Below are 16,204 nucleotides of genomic sequence, written 5' to 3' on the forward strand. Positions count from 1 at the left end.
AATTTTCAAGAAGACGGTAATCCTAGTTTTTTCCGCAAAACACTTGAAGGGGCAACAGTTGTTTCAAACCAACAGCAGCCATTAAAGAAGGTGAATACTGTGAGGCTGGTACAGTAGACTCCCAAGTCTGGTTGTGAACGGAGCTAATTGAATAGCTTTGCATATTTGGGTACAAATTTTATCTGACTTTAACCAAGAGGGTTCAAAAGTCACGATGACAAACTGGAACATGAGCGACGCTACCTAGACAACACCGTTTTTGTAATATAGGAATCCAAATTATACAATTTAAGTACCTTGCTGTTCTAAGTACGTTATTTTCCATCGGCAAATTTAGAAGACATAGTTCTGCTACATCTCCTATAGATTTAATTTGAGCGAAAATGGAGACCTATTTCAGTATACAATTGACACAGCAAGATATAAGAAAAGCTATATGATGTCCTACGTGGATAAGAAAAGCAAACAGATATAGCTGTGCAGAAGGATTAGAATATATCTATAGAGGCATCGGTCAAAGCATTATTTAGTCCAAGAAGAGCATCTCATTTCAAAGAAAACAATATAGATAAATATACTAGGAAATTTTTATAGCAAGGAAAAGGTGTTTTTAGCTTCTTTTGACCAGATGAATAGCTTCTACACCTTGACAGAAGCATACAAAAGTACAGTTCACTATAAAGCACTGGTGAAGATCATTTTTCATTCTTATAGTCGTACATAGCCGAAAGGATTTACTTGTTTAACGTTGTATTATAACTCAGTTCACAATATTGGTTTAAGGATATCTGCTAAGAAATTCTTTAGAATATCAAACAATAACTTTGTATCCTAGCTTGTCTTATATCGAGATAGCAATGATTGTAAACACCGTATGTTGTGCATGGTAAACGCGGAAAAACTTTATCAAGCAAGCAGCTTCTACAAGTAATTTAGAGCAATTATGGATTCAAACTTGCGTTTTGGTAACCAAACAGTCGTTGAGCAAACGTCTTTGCCAAGTTTCGTCTACATCTCACTTATTGTCATTAACCTTTTGGTGATAACGACTTCATTGGCCGGTAACTCTCTTTTATTGTACACGTTTTATAAAGTGAGGTCGTTAAGAATGATATCATCCTATCTGGTGATAAATCTCGCTATTGTTGACTTTCTTGTTGCCGCTTTAATTTTGCCAACAATATTTGTAACACTTCTTACTAAAGGATGGCAACTGGGCAGAGAAGTATGCGTTGCTGCTGGCTTCTGTGACGCTGTTCTTACTAAGGCCCAAGTAATGGCGCTCCTGAACATTGGTATTAACAGATATATTGCTGTGCATTGTCCCACCTTTTATTCAACTGCGAAGAACAGAAAATTATCAGAAAGGCTCGTCCTTATTGGTTGGCTCTACTCACTTGTGTTGAGTCTGCCACCAATTTTTGGCTCGGGATCATATTCACATAGAGAACAAAAACTGTTCTGTGGACTAGACAGGAGCTCAGCACGTCTGTATGGGACAGTCGATCTTGTTTTAGGTTTTGTCATACCAAGCTTTGCAGGCCTGGTTATATACACGAAAGTTCTCTTGAGGGTTTTCAGACATATTCGAAAAGTCGCGTTTGACCTCAACGATCATCACCTCTCTGCGCAGAAAGTATCAGCTGACAAATTTGATGAAGAAGAAAACACTGTGAGTTTCATGAGGGATGAAATATGAGTGTAGTACATTAGCATAATTTAAAACAATTTGCTTTTAAGTAACATGTAAACAAACAGCAGTGATCCTAGAAACAAACAGAAAGTTGAATTCTTGATACCTTTATTAACTCGTCTGACATTCTTAATTTTGTTATTTCAAGACAAAACCTCTAACATAAGATAGGATAAAGAAACTCTTCATGTATACCTCAATTTACTACAGAAGCTAAAGAATATTCCAGCAGTTTTTTCGACCTGGCAGATTCAGTGCTTTTATAAGATGTCACTATTTATTTTAGTTTTGCCTTGAGCTGCAACTTTTCCATTACCGTTAATACCAAATTTGTACACAAAATATGCCATATTGTCTATTTATGACCAGCTACTTGATACCTTATTAGATATAACGCATATCATAGTATAAAAAACTTCAATTGACAAGCTGATTAAACATTTTTTCAGAGCATAGCTGGAAGGAGGGAAGAAAAACTGGAAGATACAAAATCGCAGGCTCACATTAATGCCAATGATGAAAAATCAAGAAAATTAACAGTCATGATAAACAAAGCAAGAAAGCAAAAGCAGGACCAACAGTTGAATCAAATCACAAAGGTTTTTCTTATTATAGTGTTTGCATTTGCAATTTGCTGGATACCCAGAGGCGTTGCCAACATTTGGGCATTAATAAGCGGTAGAGAGACAGTTCCTTTGTCACTTGAGATCTGTTCGACTGTTTTGATCTTTAGCACATGCGCAGTAAATCCAATGGTATATGGATATTACCGGACGGACATTCGACAAGGCTTCAGAACTGTTCTTTGTTGCTTTCGTTAAACGCAAACCAACAGTCATTTTATTTATTGTATATTATTTGATTTTTATGAATAACGTAGGAGATCCTACTTGATAAAATGGCTTGCGTGCGAAATGCAGCTATCAATCTTTACTTGTTATTATACCGCGTACAGTAGTGGCTTAAGCAAAGACCTTCGTTTAGATGAAGAGATTAATCGAATTGTCATCTGTATTAGGCCTTTTTAATCAACTTTATGAAAGTTTTATGGGCATTTGAGAAGATGGAAAGATTTGAAAATGTACAGGGATTTAGATATGTTTTCAGTTTTCGTTAGAGGCTTGAAGTCATGGTAAATACGCCTTCTCTATAGAAGGTCAATTTCTTTCGGTATGATCATTGTAGTTTAATGTGAACTTGCTATTGGCTTAAGCTGTTCTGTAAATCAGTACGAGACAAAATCATGTGATCAGTAATATGACTAGCAATAGCATAGCTGCAACAAAATCATGGCTAAGCGTGATTGGGTATACCCTCTCCTTTCATAATGACTCACTGTCATTACCATCGTTAAATTTTATGGTGGATTTAGATTTCTGGCAAGGCACATTCAACAGTTATGGTATTGTACTGCAAATATCACAGCTGAGGGAAAAATTACTCGAGAAATGTTTTATCTTGGGAATTATTCATTTCTTCTATCTGCATTTCCTGCAGTTTAGTTGACACTGGTTGTAAAGAAAACTCACCATCATAAATGTTAATTATATAGTTGCTGTGAATAGCATTAACTCACGCACCTACCCCGTCAATGAATATATCTGTCATTTAACCGTGTTAGTATGAATACTTGTTAAATACTTGTGGAAATTCAGTAATAAAGAATTATTCATTTGAGGTATTTAGATATTGTTAAATTTGATCATCAAAATTCTTGTCAAACAGTGAAACGTTTCAGTACCAGTATGCTTTTATTCATGTAGATTTAATAGGCAAATTTATCATTTAAATTCATTGAGTTGAACAAAAATATCGTACATTCTCGGTATGAGATATCGAATTCATTTGCTTTTGTGATATGCAACGGTGTCATTCAAATTTTCAACATTAATTTAATTTTCTTATCAATTTTTTGCTTTAACTGTTCAATGTGATACAAATGCTGTACAAATGTACAAAATTAAAAGTTGATTTATTGTAGTGAAATGTCAGTTATCAGGACTTCCAATTTTTCTATCGGCTAGAACTGTTTAAAATTACTGGAACAATAGGAAGTATCATTTCTAATCTCACCTTTTAAACGTTTGTTTTCAATTTGCAAAGAGATGTTGCCACAAAGCTCGTAGTTGAATGTAACTGTTATTCATTATTCTTTTCAATGTATTTAATAGCAAATTCAACAGCAAAAAGATGGCAAAATCTTTTAAAATTTATTCAGTGCACATTAATTTATTATAATAAAGCAAAGCTCAGTCATAATCCGAATCTGTTTCAAATTCAGAATCGTCCGCATCTTCAACTTCCTCTCCCTTTTTGTTTTTCTTTATTCGCTTTCTGAATTTTTTGTGGTAACCATCAGGCTAAAAACCAAATGTTAATGTATCATTCTTTGTTTCCAAGCTGCTGATTTCATATTGAATTTGATGTTTACAGGCGAATCTTGGCTATATACAAAGTTAAATATTCACTCATTAAACTAATAAGAACATAACTCCAAAAGTGTAAGAAATATTTTCGTTTTAGACTTAATTAACAATTACCACTTGATATACTTTCTTTTTGCCTTTTTTGGTTTCCTAAAAATGAAAAAATGAATTAGAACTTTTATTTAGACATAAGATCAGCGAAGTATAATCTGTGTATTTCTTTAGCATTTAATTAGTGGAGAGATAATAGAGCTGAAGTTCAATATTTGATTTCATCAAACAGGATTTGATTTCTAATCTTTACATTAAAGGGCAAGTCATGATTGAATATCATGGAATAGAATACGGTAATATTAATATGGTTTTATTTTATTTAATGAGTTTAAACATCCAGCACTTGCTTGAAAAAGTAAATAGGAGTAGATGAGATCATCAACGAAACATTGCTGATATTAGGCTAAAAAACTTCAAAGCTAAAACTTTGGAAGAAAGATGCTGAAACTTTCTTGACATAGTCATATGGTTGCAAGATTTTTGCGAGTTTCAATATTTTGTACCATGAAAGTCAAGGTAATTTCTTTTTAGTTCTTAAATCATTTGATTGAGCTTCTAAGCTCTATGGAATACTGAGAGAATTTAATTACGCTACCTTTTTTGATCCAGCAACCCCTTCTTTCTTTTCCTCCTCGTTATCATTTTGGTCATCCTCATCATTATCACTATTAATACGAAAATAAAGCTTTTGTAATAAGCTTATTAGAAATCAAAAGATAACAGTCAGGGCTACCAATGTATGCATTATGCTTTATGCCTGATGGCAAATATTGTTAATATGGTAAAAGTTGGTCTTTATTAAAACTAACTCTTTTTTAGCCAACTTTGAATGAAATGTATTATACCATGTTATTATTGTATTATCATTATTCTTAGCATTGTTCTTAAAACTTAATTAATGCCGAAATCACTTTTGCACCTCATTGAATTTTACGTTTTACAATCAACGAAGTTACAATCTTCTTTTGTAGATATCAATAAATTACCAAATCACTTCTTTTATATTTTCATTTCAATTTTTAATGTCGATACCAACGTCACAATTATTTGCAAAAAAAACTTGCTAGAAACTCGTAGCTTAAATTGTCTCCTTTAGACAACATACATCATTTTCAAACAACAACAGACAAATAGTCATACAGCAACAGACATACAACAACAGACAATCTTTTCAAAGTTGAAAAAAGATTTTTATCAATAAGAGTGTTCTGAAATGGTTTCATCAAATAAGGCTGAATTTTGTCTCGCAGGGTTGTTTTAAAATCAGCAAAAAGTTTTTATTCCTAGAATTATGTAAATAATGATGAAAAATGTGAATAATGAAGTCCTGGTTTCTACCTGAGCGACAACACAAAGGCCTCAAACTTTCATTGTTTGCACGGTTTCATCAGCGTATAAATACGTCAAAACAGATTTTAGTTAGTCTTAAATAAAAGTGCATCTTCTTACCTTAAATCAATGCTTTCTTTCAATGGCCCAGGGTTCTCTCCACGTTTTATTTTAGCTAATCTTTTCCGCAGTTGCTTATTCATTTCTTGGTACTGATCATTGTATGGTACAAATGATGATGGCTGATCCTGCAGAAAATTTAATGTTATCATAAATTTGACGAACGTTGTTACTAAAATAAGAATTCCAATGAGAAAATGAGCAAGAACTCATTTGTGCATTTAGCAATACTGAAAACCCAGGAAAATTGTATCGAGATATAACATCAACACATCACTTCTGTTCGAATTTATTATCTTTTCGCCTTTTTCTGATAAGTTCTAATGATCATATCTGAATTTCCGAAAAATTTAGAACCATTTCATAAAATTTATATATTTTGCCATAATTACTTGACCAGTTCTTTTACAATTATATTTTGCGGTTTACATTTGGTTGAATTTGATATGCTGTATTCTTTACTTATAATGATTTGTTGTTTCATCTTATAAAGTAATTAACTATAAAATGTTTTTATATGCCCTTTCTTTGCCTTTTTACCTTTCATCTTTAAACTTCTTAAAAACATGAAAATATAACCTTTTGCCTGGTTGACATCACTGGCTTAACCTTTTTTATTCTCTCCAGCAACAACTGCAAATCAAGAAAAATAAACAAACTTCATTTAAATGTCACTTTAAAAGAATTAATCAAAGATTTTGATTAATTGTATAGCATGTGGATAAATTTTTGTAATTAAAAGAGCAGATAAATTTATAAAACGTTTCTCGCATTCAGCTTTTTGTACTATAAATTCTAACTTTAATTAAACGAAATCTTCTTAAAGCATGTTATTCACGTGCATCGAAACTTTGATGAATGCAACCACTAAATAAAACCAAAGCCTTGCAAACAATAAGTAAGTAGATGGATGGTTTATTCAATGGCTGCATTGATCGATGCACACTAAATTTCTATCAACCCATGTTTCATATTGAAATATGCAGAATTAATGTTACTGCCTACAAACCTGTTAGAACTGCTATGAATAAAACTGTAAAAATACCTTATTTTCTTTCTCGATGCTTTTTCGTGCTTCATCGATTTTTTTCTGCTTTGAATGATCTCTAAAAAGTAATAATTACTTTGAAGTAATTTTTGACATCTTTGACAATAAGCAGTAATTTTGCTAGGTTGATGTATTGTAAAGCAAAGATTGGTTGTATGGTGATATTTGATAAAAGCAAAACCATGCAGAGATAATGAATAGATAAATGATTTTTAGTAAATTTTTAGTGAGTTTAAAGCGAATTTAACTGTGTTTTCTATAACTATCTAAGCCTATCAACAAGCGCCACCTTTCTCCTGGTCTTTTTGAAGCATTTGCATTTTGACTTTCCATTATCATTAAAATTCTTTTTTTCATCTTCTTATTTTCTTCTTGTATTCTTTCTTCTTCGTAACGACGTGCAGCTGCATTTTTCTTTTCACTCACATAATTTTCCTGAATGCAGATAAGCACACTTTTAAACACTGTAGTGCAAAGGAACAACATTGCTTACGACCTAAAAGACATTGGCTGTAAAATCATGTCACTAGTGTGGAGTCTGTGTTGCTACAAATGCAAATTCTATAAAGTAATCCTTGTTGATACTGTCATAGGCATGAAATTAGATGGAAATATAAAGTAAGACTTTCGAAGATTCACTCAGAGATAAATTAAAACAAAGTCTAGTCAAAATAGAAGTTAAACATTTGAACAACTGCTGTAATGATCTTTTTATAGATAATAGTAGATAATAAGCTAAAGATAATTCGACATTGATTACATCATGATTTGTTTGTTTGATCACAAACAAACAAATTTAACACAAAACTTCTGCAATCCCAAACTGCATCAAAAGACCGACATATCTAATTTGGTATTTTAAAATTTTGACCAAAGCATCAAATACTTTTAAATTTGCCAAATTAGTTAATTATTTCAAAGAATGGGTGAGAAATGGCCAATGAGAGGTTTGAAGTTTGCTAATGCAGGCTGGGCTCATTTGGCCATCTTGCTGCAAATTTGTAACGCTTTAAACTGATTTTGCACATTAAAATTTGTTTCATGATGCTTTTTTGGGTTATGAGATCCAAACAGATCTAAGAATAGAGTTTTGACATCACCAATTAAGAACTCTATTACAGGACCAAAACCAGCATCATCGTCTATATAACTTTCTTTAAACAAAACAGACCCTAGATTATCCCTCATTTTTAACAATAAAAAAGCACTTAATTTGCTGAGTAACACAAATTAACTTGCAAATCAATGTTATCAAATATAATCAAAAAAACCTTATGTCCTTTGCCATCATCAATGGTGCTTTTAATTTGTTCAAGCCTTTTTTGCATTACCTGTTAGGAATCAATGGTTTTTTACCTTTGTGGCCCAAAAACAACATAGAGGTTGCTGTTAATGCAATATAAATTTTTATAGATGGAAATTCCACTTAAGAAAATATATTTTATATGATACTCAAAGACAATGTCTTAAACTTTATAAACTAAATTTATAGGAACTACAGCGAAGTCCCTGCCAAAATACTGAGCTTTCTAAATATCATTTGAGGCTGTATACCTCACTTTCAGAAAGGAAGATATCGAAACCAAACCGGTTTCACACTTATTTCAGTTTGATTAGCTAATCACATGTTAACAGTTTTCCATTGCATTTTGTATATTTAAACAAACTAACACAGCAATAGAACAATCTAGCGTTTCTTTCACTTTTAAGATTATCGAGAAGAAATAGGGAATTTATTTTCTCGCATTATTTATATAAAAAAAGGTGCTTAAAAGTCCTTTAAATTTGTTAATCTCACCCGATTGTCTTCACTAAAGCTTCTCTGCAGCCTTTGATGTCTATTGAAAGAGATGTTTTGCTTTTTACTTGGTGAAATTGAAGGCTTTCACAGAAGCAACATATATCAAATACTGGTGTTGTGACACAGTGATTAGAACAATATTCTTAGATGCAAAGGCTTCTAGGCCCTCATTTTGTGCCGTTCTTTCTGCTATTAATGCTTGCAAAACGTTTATAGAGGATTTTTCAAAAATACAGCCATGCAATGTGCAGCAAAGTAATCGGTTGTGAGCTTCCAGGATAATATATTGTGTTATCTCATTTTGCTCATTTAATTCTTAGCTTAAACTTAGAAAAACATTGCCTCAAAAATCTGTTTATTCTAACTTTTTTACTTTATATAGATACAAAAAAGCCTGTTGCAAGTACCTTTATATAATTCTGTCAAGACACCTATATCGTCAACACATGCTTTGTATTCTAAAGACGCATACATTTACCTTTTAGTGCTGTCAACCATTTCAGTCCTGTAGTTTGGATCAGATTCCAATATCTCTGTCAGCCTTGCATGCAATCGAAAGTTTTGCTGCTCAATGTTGATTGCTTCCCTTTTGAATCTGTCTTGAAAGCTGGCATGTGGTCGATTTCTCTGTGTGAATTTATTGCAGTGGACAAATCAAGCAAGTTATTTTTCAATGCAGATTATTTAATTTAATAAAACATGGAAATTTTATTTCCAGGGTAGTTTTTTTGCTTCAGGCTTTATGCAGAAGCGTGCCTATCCCTCTTTTTAGAGCAGAATCCAGAAAGGCAGGTTTAATTGAAGACAAGAAAGCATTCACCAAAGAGAGATACTTGTCGAAGTGACGGAATTAAAGCAAAAGAGCAGCAATTGTTGCGAGTCTTGAAGTCCAGAGGGAATGAAAGTGTGAGTCGAATCGTGTTGGTGGAGCAGTACCTCCCGACGGACACCTAAAACCTTTAATTTCTGCAAATACATGGTCTAAAGATAACTACATACCTCTGGGGGTGTTAGATTCAAACGATGCCTCGCAGCGTTTATTCTTTCTTTCAGTTGCTAAAATATCAATAACGATTGACTATGTAGCCAATAAGCTTCATTTATGATCAATAAGCATTTTGCAGCAAAAATTTAAAAATACCACTGGAAAGCAGAAACTTGGCATAAAAAAGCGCCATTCTAGCGACACTCCTTAAAGTATACCAGGGCATCTTACGGATCGCTGGCCACATCCGGCTCTCTGGGCTTTTCCGTCCAGCCCGCGTGAGTGTTAGGTAAATTAGAACATGAACTTTGTAGGAGTAATTTCTCAATTGAACTTCATCAAAATTTCATATTTCTATATAAATATTACGTAAGATCTATGCCTTTCTGATAACCAGTAAAAGCAAAAATATTGTACAATTGATAGCTTTTTACGTCGGGAGGGATAACATTGCACCGATGGTTCGGTCGTCTAACACATTTCAGCTTTCTTGTGTGGCGCCTTGAAAAATTAATTGCTCACCCCTGGCTTAAAGTATGAGCTTTGGATAAAGTACAAAAGGTAACGAAAGTCTAACAGACGAAATAAAATTCGTTCTGTTCTGTATATACAACTTAACATTCTCACGTTGCTTTTGGCCTGCAACTGGATGTAAATATCTGCTTAGCTTTGGCCATTATCAGATGTTAATACTCAAATGTTTCGGTTCGGTTGATTCTTTTGCTTATTTACTGTTTGTTTGTTTGTTTATATTTACCTTGTTTTCTTCCATGACTTTGCGTTCGTCATTTAATCTTTGTTTTTCTCGTGCATAATTCATTTTTTCGGACTAGAAAATGAAATGATACTAAAACTCTGCTATATTTCTAGAATGCAGTTTTGACACAGATAGAATATTTCTTTAATTCAGAGGACCACCAATAAGTGTTATTGCTTCAAACTTGGTCGATGAACACAGAGATCAGTATTGCGTATCAGTATATAAAAAGTCTCTGAGATTTCATGGAGAGAATATTCCTCCCATACTAGGATAGCAAGTATGATCGAGAGTAGAAAGTGATTTGTTAAGTAATATACTGTAAAAAAAAGTCAAGGAAAGTAATAGTACATCAAATTTTAACTCACAGCAGCAGGAGCAGATGATATATATGACCGTGCTTGGCCTATCCGTTCTTGCAGTCTCTGGAAAAGAAACATAATTTATTCAGTTGGTCACACATCTTCAAAACAAAAAGGACTTGAAATTGGAAATCGAAATTGTTTAGAAAAATAAAAAAAATTGATAGACTGCTCTAAAATATTTTCGGACTTTTAATGCCTAAACTTTTGCTGCCCGGAAAGTATTTGAAAAGTAAATATATGCAAAAAAGCATGCTATTACCTAATACAAACACCGTAATACCAAGAGTCAAAGCTACTTTGTTTTTATTACAATAATCCTGCATTCCAATCAACAATATTAATTGCTTTTAAACAATGATACCAAACCAAAACAAACCAATCCAACCAAATTAATCTATCCATTCAATGCGTCAACCTTACCATGAGCCTCAAAATCAATTTACTTTGGAACCAAATAGCTTTCGTATTAGCAAGAAATGTGTATTTTCGTAGTTTTTATTTGTCTTTTTTTAACTAGCTTCCAAAGGTAAGTTTTAAAAAACTGAAAAGCTTTGTTTTTCGAGCAGTATCTTGGTCCTTTTTCTCGATATGATCATACCTCGCGATTCCTACGCCTGGAGTTACAGAGACCTAGGGCCTGCTCTCATTCCAAGAGAACGTCAGGACATGGCTTGGGTTATTAATCATTAGTGTTTTGCGATCAATTGACAGATAAGCAGACAGGCGCATTCTTAACACTATCAGGCAAAAGACTGAAAAAAGACTCATTGTAATTCTATTTTTATTACACACAGGAAACTGTTGGAAAGCAAAACTAGCGTTCAAAAAGTCTACAAGCAGTTTGAAACCTGAAGAATGGAATTAATTATATTCAAAAGAGAGAAAATCATAAATCGCGAAAGAGTTGATGACTTAAAATATAGCGATGCAAAAGCTAACATCAAACCATGAATTAAAGATGTGAAGATTGCCCCAAATTTTTATCTAATTGTTTAAATTGAGATAAAATTTAAATCATAAAGTTAATAGGTTGTTATAAAGAGTAAAGAATTATTTTCCTATTGTTACTACCTGACAAAATGCTTAAAACGTAAATATCATTAAGATGTTTGAAACGTGGACTTCTAAAAGTTGACACAGTAAACTTGAAATTTGACACTGGATCGAACGCTTACCAAATTCTCTGCCATTATTTGTTTTTCCTCATTATGCTTCTGTTTTGATCTAGATGCTGCATTGGGGTCAACATCATCAAACTGTGAACAAGATAACAAAAAAAAGTTCCGAAGTTGTTTATTTATTTTACTTGAAATTCAATTAATATTTTTGAACTTTTCTGCTCTAAGGTTAAATTGCGATAGTATTCAGAAATGTCTTGCAAGACGTCAAATGATGTCGCTTGAGTCCTTTGACTTAGCAGTGTACTTTTCAATTGTAAATTTTATATAAAAAAAGATCCGGCTAAAAGGTCTTACAATAACTGTAATAGAAAATGAACATTTTGAAAATATTCACAATAAAATTTAATTGGCAACGAATCAAGAGATATTATTAAAACCTGCGAGAGCCTGTTAATGTATTGTTTTATTTTTCTTATCTCCAATGTCAAATTATACATGATTGGAGACAAATTTTTACAGTATAATGTATCCTAAATGACGTCTGTCCAAACTAAAAGGAAGTAACTATCAATTATTACGTTTTTGCGTAGATCTTGCGTAATTTCGGTGATTTTCAAGTCTTAGAGCATAAACTGAAATTTTTACGTTTTTTTCCCAACATACAATGTTTTCTTCAATATATTTGCTTTGAACAATATCAAACATATCGTAAGAGCCATATTCAATTCACTAGAGTTCTTTTTATATGTTTGCCAAAATATTGAAATTTGAAGCTGAGAGATGTTCGTCATTGCACTTTTGTAAACAAATTCTACATAGTTTGAAATTTTGATTGGTGACTGACCCTAAAATGAATCTTTGTAAAATGTACCTACTGTTTTCCATTATGCAATGGTCATAATGGGTTATTTGTTTTGGTTATTTACATTGAATTTTATTCTGTATTTGTTTTAAAAGGAATAAACAACAATAGGCAAAAGATGTGGACATTTATGATTTAATTACAGATTTATACACAAAGTTATGATTTTATATTCAGAATTGAAATACACTACAGTAGCTTGTAAGGTACGCAAAGATGTAAAATAAAAATATGTTTCTTACTGTCGCAGATGATACAACTTGAGCCTTTGTACGATCTAGTCTTTCTTTAAACCTCTGTGAAAGAATGATAAAAGATCTTTATCAAACATTCTAAATGAATTGTTATCTAGCATGCAAGCAGTAAACTTCATGTTTTTAAAAAGAGTACCAAAGTGTTGTTGTCACAAAAATCTATCAATTTTGACCATGCAACCAAAACAAACATTATGAAATACCCTCAAGTGTGCAAAATCAATTGTGTTACAAATTTACTGAGATATGGCCACATAAGCACAGGCTTTTTCTCCATCAAGCATTTTGATAATCTAGGAGTTTGTAGTGATTTTTTGAGTCAATTAGGAATTTTCTTTTGTAAACACAAAATGCTTAGAAAAGTGCATGTGCAAAAGCAAAGTGCATCTTCCACACGTAGGAGATTTATCATCAACTTTAGGGCAAGAGAAAATTAAAGACATTTTTCCATTCTACGCAGATTATCAAAATGTGCCATGAACAGTTTTATGCGTTATGGGACAGACAATACTACCTTGTTTTCTTCTTCTATTCTTGATACCTGTACACTTCTTGTTCTCTTGCTTGGTGATCTAAAAATTAAATGTTTTTAGAAATAAGGGTTCATAAAATTAAATAACATCAAGCTATCAATTAAGCGATTAAACCTGTATCTCTACAAAAGAATTACACGATTATGAATTCTAGCTTTCTATGTTGAAAATTGTTAAGATTTTTGACAAATACGCAAGTCTGATATCTAATATCAGGAATTTACAAAGAATCCAGATTTACTTTCACATAATTGAGTTTTTAGGAAAAGTTTAAAAATGTTAGACCTGAGGCAGAAAACTTTGTCTAGTTTTCATGGTATCATGCCATAAGCTTTAAACAATACCTAGGCAAAGACTGCTTCACTAATGAATATTTGAAGAAAACCAAGAGCCTATGTAAAAAGTCAACAGGCCTCTCTAAAAGTCAAGTAAAATCTACTCTTACTTCAATTCCTTTTTTTTGCTTGTCACAGGAAGGTCACCAACGACATTCATTATCCTTTCAAGTAATTTTCGATTTTCGTAATCAATTGTAGCAAATCGATCTTCTTCCATCTGAAGTGAATAATAGAGCTTAAACTTTCTCTTGTGTTTAGATAAAGGTTAATTAAAGCTTGTCACAAATGATAAATGCTGTAAAACCGTATTGGAATAATCTTGTATATATCTTTAAGAGCAAATAAGTTGATTATTTTTTTGAAAATTAAGGTAAATTGTTTTAAAAGTCTTTGAGAATAATAAAAGTAGTTCAGAAGCATTTAATCAACATGAAAACATTTGTTTTTAGTTATCTGTTTTCAATTATCTAATGGCATCAATTTTTGATTAATCTTATCTAAAACTTATACTGTACCCGCTCTTGACAACTAACATAAGTAAAACAGTGTCGTAATTTTAGCGCTAATTTTCAACATAGAAAATTGTTTTTCTATTACCCATTTTCCAGTAAAGCATCTTTTGGTGCCTGAAGTATGGTTCTTAAGCTACATATCCCGAAGTATGATTCTTAAGCTACATGTTCTTACTATTATGACGCATAGATTTCCATTCCAATCATTTAAAATTTCTGCAGTGTTGTTACTGGTATACCCAATCAAAGTCTAAGCAAGATAAGCATATAGATATAAAAACCTATAAAGACCTGAAAAACGCAGATTGAGAACAAAATTAACTTATATAAGCTATTTTTAACATTAAAATGTGTAAGTATTAGTACTATTGCCAGTATCAAATTTTAACATGTTGTCCCCGGCTTTATTTATTTGTTTTAGGCATTAAGAGGCATAGTAGCAGGTGCAAGGGTAGTGAATATAAACACATATCGAAAATAATTAAATACAGTCAGATAAACTGATCATGAAAAATGATGCTCTAACAATTTGCAACATATTTTTGACAAAGTTATGGAACTAAAGGTGCCACGAAATCTATATATGCAACTTTGCCATTTCTACCACATAGCATGAAAAGGCATTATAAATAACTTACAAATGTGCAAAATTAGTTAGATTTGTTGCGCACAGGCTCTTTTCTCGTCAAATCAATGTAACTTGGTATTGGTTTTATACTATATGAGCCAAGCAAAAAATAACAGTAATTCGTTAGGGAACTTAAAATATCTGATTTGCCATGTCTCATCAACTTTGACAGATTTAACTAACATTGTATACCGAGCGATTATTATGTCTTCTAGGTTATGAAGTCAACAATCAAATATTTTCAAAATCTATATTTGATGAAGTTACCTGTAGCTTTTTAAGTCTTAACTGCACATGAAGGTAGTCGTAATTTTCGTTTTGTTTTGACGACGAAAGTGTTGGTTTCGTTTCCAAGATCTAAAAGCAAAAATTTCTTTATGTTTATTAACTTTCATTCAGCTTTCTATATTGTCACATTTACAAATGGGAGAGTTTACGCTGAACAGAAACTCTTGCAATGCACAGATTTGAGTGACCAGTTAGGTTCGAGTTTGAATAAAGTTTAATTTCGGCCTTTTGTTAACCAAGGGCCATTAATACATTATTTTTCTTTGTTTACAAATTAGAGAGGTTTCCAAATTTCTTGCTAAAAAGCAATCAAACATCGACAAAAAATTGTTTGCAGTACTATTTGCATTGTCATTAGGTAAACACGGGCTGAAAAACTTAACCCATAATTCAATGTACCTTTTTTCGATGTTTCTTGTAATACTCCAACCATTTTTTCTCATCCTTGCGGCATTGCCTAATTCTTGGCGACTCTTTCAGATAATTATCCATTACTTCTGTTTCCTAAACTGGATAATTTTGAAGCAGAATCTTAGTACCAGATTCTAAGCATTTTCTTTGGAAAGCTGAAATAGGGCTGGGTGGTATCTAGGGGCAACACAATAAAACAGATTATCATTATCTGTTGGAAGCCATGGACCAACTGCAGGTGAATGCATACACAAATCTCGTGTGTATCGATGCTCTATTCAACATACCAACTCTTGTACCATGAATAATTAAGGTTCTACATTCAATTAAAAATATGTACCAGCAAAAGTGTCCTGCAAACCTCAAGGGCATAAAGCTGCAAGGAATAGACCACAATGCATAAGATCATGAATAGAAATGATCGTGCATGAGGATCACTAACTTGGCAATCTGAATTGACAGATTTTTCCCTTCTGTCGTCAAATGGTGAATTCTGATATTGGATAACTGCAATCCTATCATTGCAGGTTTTGGTCCAAAATGTTTTCAAGTTTATTTTAAATGCATGCTGCAATTTCCTGATTAATAGATGTTTACCTTGAAAGAAAATATTTTCTGCTTTTAGAAAATCATTGTATATTTAATGTTACTTGCCATTTTCCTCTTTGAATGTTCAAAA

At 32.4% G+C, this 16,204-nt stretch overlaps 2 protein-coding genes across 3 annotated transcripts; one reads left to right on the plus strand and one right to left on the minus strand.

The window, feature by feature from the left end:
* Window positions 1-195: 195 nt before the first annotated feature.
* LOC135691447 (5-hydroxytryptamine receptor 7) lies at window positions 196-3,632 on the plus strand. Its single transcript, XM_065209320.2, has 2 exons — window positions 196-1,672; window positions 2,143-3,632. Exons 1-2 carry the CDS (start codon window positions 944-946, stop codon window positions 2,512-2,514), a joined length of 1,101 nt encoding a protein of 366 aa, XP_065065392.2. The 5' UTR covers window positions 196-943; the 3' UTR covers window positions 2,515-3,632.
* Window positions 3,633-3,706: 74 nt separating this feature from the next.
* Window positions 3,707-15,846, minus strand: LOC135691372 (uncharacterized). Of its 2 annotated transcripts, XM_065209218.2 has the most exons (19): window positions 15,514-15,832; window positions 15,094-15,183; window positions 13,794-13,903; window positions 13,330-13,387; window positions 12,804-12,857; window positions 11,754-11,834; window positions 10,582-10,638; window positions 10,214-10,285; window positions 9,471-9,527; window positions 8,950-9,098; window positions 8,469-8,508; window positions 7,942-8,001; window positions 6,960-7,105; window positions 6,668-6,728; window positions 6,202-6,255; window positions 5,623-5,750; window positions 4,769-4,838; window positions 4,234-4,269; window positions 3,802-4,053 (listed from the first exon to the last, which is right to left on the minus strand). In XM_065209218.2, the coding sequence occupies exons 1-19, from the start codon at window positions 15,604-15,606 to the stop codon at window positions 3,943-3,945; spliced, it is 1,527 nt and encodes a 508-aa protein (XP_065065290.2). In that variant the 5' UTR covers window positions 15,607-15,832; the 3' UTR covers window positions 3,802-3,942. The 2 variants fall into 2 exon arrangements, with proteins under 2 accessions (XP_065065300.2, XP_065065290.2); XM_065209228.2 differs by lacking the exon at window positions 15,094-15,183 and having other exon boundaries at window positions 3,707-4,053; window positions 15,514-15,846.
* Window positions 15,847-16,204: the final 358 nt, after the last annotated feature.

The sequence above is a fragment of the Rhopilema esculentum genome, chromosome 10 (assembly GCF_057945365.1).
Source record: "Rhopilema esculentum isolate cy_ngs chromosome 10, ASM5794536v1, whole genome shotgun sequence".
NCBI classification, from domain to species: Eukaryota; Metazoa; Cnidaria; class Scyphozoa; order Rhizostomeae; family Rhizostomatidae; genus Rhopilema; species Rhopilema esculentum.

Bases quoted from the DNA above. Each gene is read 5' to 3' on its own strand.
- LOC135691447 (XM_065209320.2), top strand. From the start codon at position 944: ATGGATTCAAACTTGCGTTTTGGTAACCAAACAGTCGTTGAGCAAACG. The intron at 1,673-2,142 runs GTGAGTTTCATG...ACATTTTTTCAG, and splicing joins TTGATGAAGAAGAAAACACT to AGCATAGCTGGAAGGAGGGA.
- LOC135691372 (XM_065209218.2), bottom strand. From the start codon at position 15,606: ATGGATAATTATCTGAAAGAGTCGCCAAGAATTAGGCAATGCCGCAAG. The intron at 15,184-15,513 runs GTACATTGAATT...TTTTGCTTTTAG, and splicing joins ACAAGAAACATCGAAAAAAG to ATCTTGGAAACGAAACCAAC. The intron at 4,270-4,768 runs GTAGCGTAATTA...TTTCATTTTTAG, and splicing joins GGGTTGCTGGATCAAAAAAG to GAAACCAAAAAAGGCAAAAA.